The sequence below is a fragment of the Fulmarus glacialis genome, unplaced genomic scaffold (genome assembly GCF_000690835.1).
Source record: "Fulmarus glacialis isolate BGI_N327 unplaced genomic scaffold, ASM69083v1 scaffold16327, whole genome shotgun sequence".
Lineage (NCBI taxonomy): Eukaryota > Metazoa > Chordata > Aves > Procellariiformes > Procellariidae > Fulmarus > Fulmarus glacialis.
Genome location: NW_009221425.1, coordinates 111,834 through 122,764, shown reverse-complemented (window position 1 = coordinate 122,764; position 10,931 = coordinate 111,834). Strand labels below are relative to the sequence as shown.

The 10,931-nt window shown below is 40.4% G+C and overlaps 1 protein-coding gene across 1 annotated transcript in view; it reads right to left on the bottom strand.

The window, feature by feature from the left end:
- Nucleotides 1-9,912: 9,912 nt before the first annotated feature.
- CAMKMT (calmodulin-lysine N-methyltransferase) overlaps nt 9,913-10,931 on the bottom strand; it is a 43,257-nt gene continuing 42,238 nt past the window's right edge. The window contains exon 8 of the mRNA XM_009581118.1: nt 9,913-10,382. Within this exon, the coding sequence (XP_009579413.1) occupies nt 10,305-10,382 (78 nt within the window). The 3' untranslated portion in view covers nt 9,913-10,304. The remainder of the gene's footprint in view (nt 10,383-10,931) is intronic.

Sequence of the window (10,931 nt, the reverse complement as noted above, 5' to 3'; positions counted from 1 at the left end):
CTACTGGAATGGATGAATAAACAAATTATTGTTAAGGCTACACACATTAGCCTCTAAATAGCAGTAGGAAAACGTGCAGCGCTTCTGCAACTCAAATATCTGTTTGTACAATGATCTGAACTGTTCATGCAAGTGTTCATTTCGGCTTGACCCTGTTTGGCGCAGGTGGGAAATGCTGTGCGTTGGAGTACCAGGTAAAATGGATGGTGGCTGTGGGACAGGAGAATCCCATCCAGCAGCAGTAAGAGCATGGCTCTGTGGCCACAGAATGCTCCCTGCCCTGCTGGCAAGAGTGGTTCCCTAGGGAAAACACATTCCTAATCACCTCATTAGCATGAGGTAGATTGCTCTGAAGGCAAAACCATACGTCATGTACAACTATACCCTGCCTTTACACTGTGCTCTTGAGTCCAGGCAAGCAAACATGCCAAAAGGCTGAGACCTCTCAGCACTCAGCGTGCCCTGCTGCTCCTTCAGTTTTCACCTCTCCCGGTGAGCGCACACACACGGCACGGTCCCACAGACGCGCTGCAGTGCAAGTAGGGGCTCCCCAACGCACGCTGTCCTGCCATCTGCAGGTTCCTGTGCCTGTGATCATTGGGCACAGGAAAGTTTCAAAATTGTACAGATTACGTTCACTCTGAAGAAGTTTTTAAGCCATTCAGTCTTACCTGCACTCCTCGCCACGCCGGTCTCGCTCCTCTGCAAGGTCTGTCTTCTGCCTGTCTGACTGCCGGCGTGCTGTCTCACTGATCTTCGCGCCTGCTAGGATTATGCGCCGTCCCTCTTCTGTAAAGAACCTAACTGGAACTGTTTTGTTCTCACTACTGATTTTTTGGGTACAAATAGGGCCGCCTGAACGCCGTGCCCCAAGACAGGGTGTGCCCTCCCCGTGCTGTTAAGCAGCCAGCACTCAGCCCCTGGGGCCTCAGAGGCAAGCCTCCAACCCTTGCTGCCCTGGCGTGGAGGAGCGGGATGGGACGCTGCTCATGCTTTGCAGTCCTTATTGCTGTATCGGGGCCTTACAACAAAGAAAAAAGTGATCTGAAATGGGCTTAGGCATCCTTTTCACCGATCATTGTTTGGCAGCAATTTCTACCCGGTGGCAATATTCCTCTGCTTTGCTTGCAGCTGAAAATAACTCTGAAAGTGCTTCGAAAGGGATGCCTTTTAACTCAGCTGAACACCTTCCCAAATGATTTTTGTCATGGTGAGTATCTCCCCCTCGGATGAGGAGAATTCGGTCTCTTCCCTCCCATTTCTTTTCTCTGTGGTGTATAAGCCACTGTAAAATATGGCTCATTGTTTCTGTGCTCTCCCATGCCCTTTATTTCCATAATGGACTCTTTGCCCACGTGTTTGCTAATATTTCTACCTCGCTACATAAGCTGGCAGATGCCCAGAGTGTTGGTGCCTGTGACATGATTTGTTTTCGTTCCCCGTGCAGTTATCCAGCAGTACCTCGCCTGCAGGGTGGGCACGGAAAAGCACAGATGCACCTAACCTGGCACAAGCCGGTGTAGTGTCGTGACAAAAACACCTGCCCTTTCCGTAGTAATCTGCTGAGCTGCCGGTGTTCCCTGTACTGGGAACGGAAGGTTAAATCGCCACTTTGCTTCCTGTTGTGTCATCGTTTTAACTGTTTGCATCAATTATTGAATATGCTTACACGGTACTAATGCCTTTGCTGTGATTCACACGGACCTTTGGAAATTAATGCTGCGCAATGCTTTAAGTGTGCTCCTCATCCCTAAAGCTTCTGGTAGCAAAGTAACTGCCTGCAGACTTGTGGAAGCATCTGCCTCAAAAAATGGCCAAGATCATTTTTGCAGATTTCTGACGAGATAGCAAAGAGTTAATCTAGAGCCACCACTGCTAAGCACCCCCCCAACCCCTGAAAAGCAGCATAGCAGTAAAAACTGTAAACCAGTATGAAGTTGTAGGAACAATCATCAGTGCTCCTTCCAAACAAATAAACAGCCTTTTTCTCCTGTAGAAATATGACAAAGTTCACATTTTCCTCAGTGCTCTTACCCATCCCTTGAAAATGAACAGCTTGCTGCTAAAATGCATTAGAGGAAGGGAGATGACAAATTAAAATACTTCTTATACATCGTAGGTCCTTGTCTGTATTTCAGTACTTCTGTTGAAAAATCCAGTACTGATACCACCCGTCAGAAAGAACAGTAACCCTTTCAGGGAATTTCACATGTTATCTGATGATGTAAAAAATGCTGTTCCTGGAGTATGCGAACACCTAGCATAAAAATGAAGTCTGACGGATGGATGAAGGTCTGCTGTATAAGAACTGTCGTTGCGTGAGACTTGCATTATAAATGCAATTCTGCCTGCCGTGGAGTCTTCCTATGTGTGTCACTTTTCACTTCTTTGCCTCAGTTTCCCGACGTAGGAAAAGGGAAACCATTTCCTATCGTATCAGCCCACGGTGCTATTTGAGTCATGTTGAACATGCAAAGTGCTACCCTGTTTAAGGGCTAACTGTCATTATTATGAATTAAACATAAATACTTACCTTGAAAATATTGTTTTAATGTACTTTACTTATTGTTTGCTTTTCAAACTTCTTTAGAAATGAAAGGTTTCAGAAAATGAAACCTCTTTTCACAATGAAAATCTCATTTTGTGTATTTGCTTCCCAGAGGTAACAAGTGTAGAGCTAAGGCTAGTAACTGTGGCTACTGTCTTCTCATTTGGAGTAACTTGGAGGCTGATGTGGTTTGTGATAGCAACTTACTGCTTTAAGGACTCTGATCCACACCCAAGAAACTCAAGGAGCTTCTGGCTGGATTCAAATGCTAATCTCTCAAAGGTTTCGCAATTTATTTTTTAATGGTCCACCTTTGAGACATTCATCTGACACTTTGACTATTATGTTACCTGGATTAAAAAAGATGCTAATAAGAGTATTAGCCAGGTTCTTACACACAGAAAGCTTTTGCAATTACAATACCTCCTGAGTCACTCATTCAGGATCCTGGGAAAAACAGAGCATTTTTGCTTTCCAGATCCTTGGTTTTTTTTTTTTAAAACCTCAAGAAGTGCTTAAAGTTCCTTGTTACGAGATTTGAAAAATGTATAGTCCTTGTAAATTAAATACTACAAGTTGTTAGATGAGTGATCCCTAAACATTTATTATTCACGCTAATACGATTTAATTCTAACTCACTGTAAGATTTATAGAAATTAAAAGACTTCATATGCATAAGGGTGATGAAAATATAATCTAGTTCATGAAATCTTTATATGCAACTTTATATTTCAGCAGTATAGTTATCCCTGGCGCGCTCCGGGCTTCAGGAATGTGCCACCTTGGGGGCTGTGCCCTGAGCCTGCGCCAAGCCGCGAGCGGGTTCAGCTCCCGGCAGCGGCTGGAAGGAAGAATGTGGCCCTGCTACGCCAGAGCTCGCTTCCCCGCCTGCGAACGGACCGCAGAGGCTGTTTCTTCGCGCAGGGATTTGAGAGGCACGGTTCGAGGAAGAAATTCCTGTTATAATTATGTAGCTGTATTCCCCTCGGCTGGAGTCCCAAGGAATTAGCAGTTTCTCTACCTTAGATAGCATGTACGCTATGGAGGATAGCGAATCGGTACCCTTGGCATTTAATTGTTACCCGTGAGTTGCAAGACCACTGTTGAAATAGAAATGGGAAGAGTTCCTTCTAAATTAATTTTCTTTTTTAACTACCACAGCCACTCCTCACAAAGCTGCAGCAACTTCAGCAACTGTCTTGGTTGCACACCAAGGATTTCACTGGGAACATGTTAGAGGGAATCAGAAAGCAGAGAAAAGGTCACAAATAAGCACCTTAGGAACAATGAAAGCTTTTCTCCATGTAGCAGTGGGAGAGTTGCTAGAAAAACTGAAAAGGTATTAATCAGAAGTGGCTATAAATCCTCTGGAGTTTTGCTCTTATAAAACTCCTCAGAGAAAGTCTTGAAGGAAATGCAGGTCAAAGCCCAAAAAAGCTCTTGATCAGAGATTGCTGGAGGAAAATCTTCCCAGATGCCATTTAATAGGCAGCAATCACCCCAGGAGTGGGAAAGCCAAGTACGCTTGAAACATGGTTGCAGTTCCTAATAGGCCTTGTCACACTTAAGGCACTGCAAGCTCCATCCAACGAACAGCTGAAGCTGGCTGGCGATTCATAAAGCCAACAGTTTAAAGTTTATTATGATGAAAGCACTTAATGACAGCCATCGCTAGGGGCCCATCATTTATAAAGCTGTGCTGAGTATTAGACATGTAGCATGACCACCAATTTTATGTCACAATTGCTACCATAAAATGACCTTTGGTGATTTTTACTGCATGTGGTGGACAGCTCTTCTTTTACATTAGTGCTCTGTGGCTTTTCTTTGCAGACTATTATGCTGTCTAAAGCTTATTTGGCACTGTCGTGAGTCTCAACCCTTGTTATTACCCCGAAGGCCTGTCTAAAGGAAAACTCTCATGTTCTATTATAGCACTCCAATAATTTACAGATCTTACCATCCTTGGTTAGCGTCATAATTTAGTGCAGATATTCCTTCATTGTTACCATGTTTAATAAAATCCCTCTGTTTCTACAGACCGCACTAAATTTCCTATCCGGGCCGCTAAAATACATATGCTCCTGTACTATGGAGACATGGATAGCGGTTTTAATTTTTTGTCGTCAACTGAAAAGAACAGTAAGCAAAAGCAGTGAACAGTAGTTAACCTGGGAGAAACCTCCTTGAAGCCTTAGGTATAAATGCTAGACATTGCACAAACACCAGACGTAATTTCAGTGCATAATGCACAAACATACATTTGCATGTGAACAATATTACTTAATTACCTTTCAATTTTTAGACCTACTTTGTATACTTAGGAAGTGTTTGAATATACCAGCACTTTACTGTCCTGATGTAAAGCATTATCAGCAAAGTGGTCTGTCCATGCTACACCACCTTTAAATTGTATATATAATTTTATAAATGATATAAAATCTGTTTCTAGTCCATGAAAAAACACACTAGCATCGCACACTGCAATCTTGAAAGGATTTAAAATATGTGATTTCTGCTGGTACCTACTGTATTGGGTTTTATATAAAGCTTTTTTCAATAAGGTAAATTGTTACATGACAAACTCATCTTCCACCATTATCATCTGCTGTTTGTGTTTAACAACAGGAGTCCTGGTCTAACAAAACTGTTGTAATGGCTGTACAAATTACTCAGCTGAAAGCTTTTCACCAAACCAAACAGTATTAATCAGCAGTTCTTATGAAGGTGCTAATTAAAAACAATTTTCTTCCTCAGTTTGCAATACTAAGCCATCTTCATTTGCACAGTTTCCAATATACAGCTACTGTATACACTCACACTTCAGGGCCTCTATTAACTATTGAATCTCCTATTACCTATTTTATTACATTCCCGTCTCCCAACTTTAGAAGCTTGTTGACATTTTAGAAGTCACAGCATGATATGTTTAATCATTTTAAAAGTACATTAATTGAAGTCAGAGTCAGGAAAAAAATAACAGGTCTTTCAGCATGCAGGCTCTGGCAGGGCACAACACAGGCTGAACGTTCAAATCTTTTTCTGCTAGCATAACCCATCACCCGGGGCAACATTTTACCGCTGAAGGGGGACGGTGCCTATTGCAGAGAACCATTAGTTTTTTGCTTGTTTTTAATAAGCAATCTTCCACAAGTGACACTGTGTGGGTTATCTGCAGGGAAATGCATCCAAAATAAAGGATACTTTCTGTTACCGAAGGCCTATCGCTCCTTCGCTGTCGTCAGCCACGACAGCTCTTTGTTTTTGGGGGCTTGGCATCTGTTGAGTTTAACCCAGATTCGAGGGTCAAGATGTTTCTTCTCAGGCTGTGGAATGCCATCTGGACTACTGCTGCGTGCATCTTCCCTCTACTTTCCACACACTTTATACACAAGAAGACAATGAAGATCCAATGCCGCTGTTGGACAGAGATGGAAAATACTCAGCTTTTACCCAGCCACAACAATATGCGGGGCTTTTTGGCAGCAAGCCAGCTGCTGACTAAGCAAGGAGCCTTAATAGGCTAAACCCTTTAAAAATGGGAAAGAAAAGTTAGGTTTGTTACATTCAGCTGTTTGAACAGAGTCCACAGGTCGGAGAGGGAGACGGATCTTGCGGAGGAGATGCTGCACTTCGTCTCACAAAATCTGGGGTCACTTCTAGAGTGTATTGGCTGCTTTCTAAATGGCTATAGGCAAATGAGACAGCAATACTGTCTGTGCCTCCCTCATACGGGGAATGGGCATGATTTGGGAGGGTCCCCCCCTTTACTTAAACATTCAGCTGCAAATTCACTAAGTCATGTATTGGCTTGCTTTCAGCTCTATGGGGTTTCGCATCAGGGTGCCCTCATTTTGGCTGGGTTAAGGTAAGTGCTGTTGCAGTGCAGATGAGAAGAATATTGAAAAATCAGCTTTTAAAACCATCTTTCGAAAGATGCTGGTGTGCTTACGACCAATGTTAGGCTACTGATTCGTTGCAGCGAAGGCATGACAAACGGTCTTAATCAGACTCAGGAGAATCTAAAAAGTGAATAAAAAGAGAGAAAGCAACAAAATTGGCTCTTTCTGAGGAAACAACACGGCATGACCACGCTGCGCAGAAAACGTTTTAGATATAACTGGCGGTGCACGCTGTCCTAGCACCTTCCACCAGCGTCTCAAAACATTTCACAAGAGTTAAAGGAATTCGCAGTTTGACATCACTGTTCATTCCCTGATTTAAAGAAGAAGAAAACCACACATAAAGAAATCCAGGCAAAACTATGCATTTATAATTTGCCCTGGGACAAGACAGGGACCTGGTTACTTCCCCTCTTGCATTCGGGAGAGCGGGTGAAAGACGGTAATAAAACGCTGCTCTGTTTGACTCGCAATGTGTTGCTGCCTTTTCCCTCTTCCCCCCGCCATATCAGCCGTGCCACCTGCCATATCAAGAGGTGGATCAAAAGCTCCACCCACTGCATCCTCTTTTGTTCAGGGAACAGCGAAGGAGAGTTGTAATGGAGATATAATGCTTGATAAACCGTATGCAGCCAGGCTCAAGATGTAAGGATGCTTTTCATGGGGGGAACAATTTTAATCCCGCTTCCCTCCTCATGCAAACACATAGCCATTAAGCCACAGGCAAAATGTGAATGACTTTTCTAATAAGGATTTTGCAGCTGGACTGGTACCTGGGGTAGTAAGTTCTCCTGCCTCATCTCATACTCTTAAGACATTTTTCAAATCAAAGACATTTCAAATCAAACTTATTTCCCAAATGAAAAGATTTGTCCCACTGTTCCAGAACGCTATCAGATAGGACTAGTTTGTAATTTTTAAGAAAGCCTTTGCCAGATCTCATAGCAGGAAATGGAATCTTTTTTTCTTGGTCTTTTATACTCTGAAGATCACAACTCACTGCCGGTGGCACCAGCTGCATTAGGGCTGTGCCCAGGGGAATGGATGTCCACAAGAAGATCATTTCTCTCTGCCTTTTTTCTCTGAGAAAGGAGGAAGACACAACGTTGCTTTAAAAAATACCACCATACGTGAAGGAAAACTTGCATCAGCCTAACATTTCCATTCTCGGTGAAGAGAGCATAGCTCTCGCACGGTGTCATTCATCTTTGAAGTGCTTTGTAAACACAAAGTAATTAAGCTCAATATTCTGTTACAGAACACAGTAAACTATATCATTAAAAATATACCAAGTATCAGAGACTAGTTAAAGTACATCACATGAAAGGCTCTGATACATTTTATAAGCATGATTTGATAAACTGCCTAACTTTTGCTTGGCAAAGATATTTGATGAAATCATAAACACTATATTTTTATTAAAATTGAAGAACTCAGAAACAATTCATCAAGTCCCTACCAACAGAAGGGACTCTGAGAGATGTCTCTAAAAAAGAACACTTTTAGTGACTCATATATCAGTAAATCCTGCATTTGTGACTTTTCAATACCCATTTTAAAACAAAAAATCAAGAAGAGAGCTTGTTTATATACCTCTAAAAATATCTACATGGACCAAACCTGCAAGCACTTATGTAGATGAGCAACTTTACTGCCTGTGGAGCTCCAATGTGAGTTTGCAGGAGAAGCCTAAATACATCTTTGGTAAACAAGCCATCAATTACACACTTTAGGGATGGCAGCACCTGTGCAAAGCCTTCAACTCAAACGACAGACACTAAAGAAATAAAAAGCAATTATCAGCTACTAATTTGAGTAAAACTGTTTTCTTCTTAGAGCTAAAAACACAATTTTCAGTGACACTGGTTCTATTTTTGGCATCTAACAATCTTTATTAGATTATTGTACAGCAGACATTCAAGCCCTCTCAAAAATAAAAGGTTCACAAATTTTAATATTTCACTATTTTTCACACTCCTTTGTTGATTATAAAGATTTCCTTGTACATGTTTTTAAAGAAAACAAAGGCACTGCTGTGTGGGACAAACAAAACAAAACTAATTAAACTAAAGCCACCTTCACAGCAATTTTAAATTACTCCTAAATGCTTTTGATTTCTTACTAGACAAGTATCTTCCAACAAGAGTTTGAATATGAAACTCATACCAGCTATAGGGGAGACATACTACTCAGTTCTAGGATAAATGGTTGGTTTGCATTGCCCCTGGTCTTTATCTAACACTGAGAATAGGCTGCTTTTTATCAAAAGAGGAATAAATTGCTGTTATTGTGATGTTAGCCCATCACTTGGCATTGCAATTCAAGTTTTTGTGAGAAAGAAATGTATGATCTAACTGCGACTTGACCTATGCCTTCTGAGATCCATCTAGGTGCTCTAATGGAGCATAAAAAGTATTGAATACAAGGACATGCAAACCGATAGTGAAGAAATTTGTTTGAGAAGAAGAGCGAAGAGAAAGGGACTTTCATGAGTTCGTGGCTTACATGCTGCCCAATTTGTTAAATATGGAAGAACTCTTATTGCCGAACTGCAGTTCTTTTAATTAATGTATTTCAGCATGATCCTCTACACTTCCTCGCATCTAGTACCTCCCTCTCTCAGTCATGCTCTCTGCCTCTCTCTTTTTTCATCATTTAAAAAGTGTTGTGGTTTCAGAGACTGTACAGGATTCTTTAATGATCTGGATTGTTTTTCTGAGAAGTCATTCAAATGGTCTATTAAACTGTTAAGAAAATAAGAAATTGCTCCTGTTTCTTTGCAGGATTTTTGTCTTTCCCAGTACAAGAAAAGTCACATTAAATGTTTACCAAATACTTGGGCCACAATATATCACAATATAAACTAATTCGAGGGAGATAGTTTGATTACACTGCAAAACCCTTCAGTTGTTACAGTGTTTCTCAGAATTTATCAGAAAAGGATGTATTTTTTTAAAAGCGATTTCTAGGATAGTAGCATTTAGATTTTAGTCCTGATAAAGGCTCACTTTCCATTCATAGTCAGAACCTAAATGTGCTCTTCTTGTACCTAAACAGATAATAAGCACTCAGCACACTCCCCCTTCTTGACACAACACACTGAGACTAATCACACATAATTGGAGAGGAGGAGCAGAGGGGCTGGGCAGGCTATTGTGTCCAAAGGACAAATGGTCAGTTTAGGAGGCTTTTGTCTGATGGATAATTTCTTATACATCTACAGGAGGAAAAGTCCTGCTGGAAAAAAACATATATACACACATATATAAAAAAAGCCTTCAACACTGAAGCAAATGAGGACATTTCAATCATGGATAGAAAAATCAACAGTGGAATTAAAAAAAAAAAAAAAAAAGGCAGAAAAATCCGAGCATTCAATAGGTGCACTTTTAAAAGATCTTAAGACAATTATTTCCTTACTAATTAAATGTGAGTGCATTTACTACTTTACAACCAGTTATATAAGCCCACAAAGGATATTCACGTATTTTCAAATACACCCCAAAAATAACATTTAAAGAGATTAACAAAGTACATGCAAGTTTAAAGGCACAAAAGAGAAGGAAGCCAGCTTTACACCTTTGTTAATGCATACATGTGAAGTCTGATCGGTTTTAGGCTGGAATATAATTGGAAAAATAAGTTCTAAAATGATACAAAAAAGATGTCTCAATGTTTACACACTGTGAAACAAGCCACGATCGCTTCCTCAGTCTTTAGATTAGAAACATTTCTCTAATGATGACTCAGGAACAAAAGGGGGGGAACTGAACCCTCCCCACTCCCTGACCATCCACATACATGGATTACTTTTCAGTAGTCCACCTTAAAACAAAACAAAAAAGTGTCATCTTCTATCTGTGTTTGGTTAAAACGAGAAGAAAAGGGTAATGGAGGTTTTCCTCATATGTATCTTTTTCTTCGTTTTTCAACTGCAAATAAAAAATGGATAAAGTGAGCAAACTGTATGAAAGCATTTTTAAAATACTGACAGTTCTTGCTTAACTATATTCCTTAGTGCAAATGATACTACTAAAGATAAAACATTTAATAACTACAAAAAGAAATCTTAAGGTCAAATACTATCACAGCTATGGAACAGTACGTCATTATCAGGAGTTGGTCAGAGTTTGTAGACAAACTAATTCACGCAAGAAACAGTCGAACATTACTTATAAAAAAAGTGAGATCCCAAATTTCTGTATTAAATAAATTATATTCAAGTGAGATTTAAGGTCTAATTAAATCCACTAAGCAAGGAACTTCAGAATAAAGGCTAAAAGTTTATTCCTAATCAGCCCAACTATTGCTGTAAGTTTGGTATTTAAGATCAACAATTGTTTCAGACCTCTGAAATACCATCCCTGAAGGTTTACGTAATTGGAAGCCACTTCCAAGGCAGATCTTGATGGGCTTATTTATTAATTCTGTTTAATTTTAAAAATTCTTATTTTAAGAGAGAATTATAACTTGATAATTAG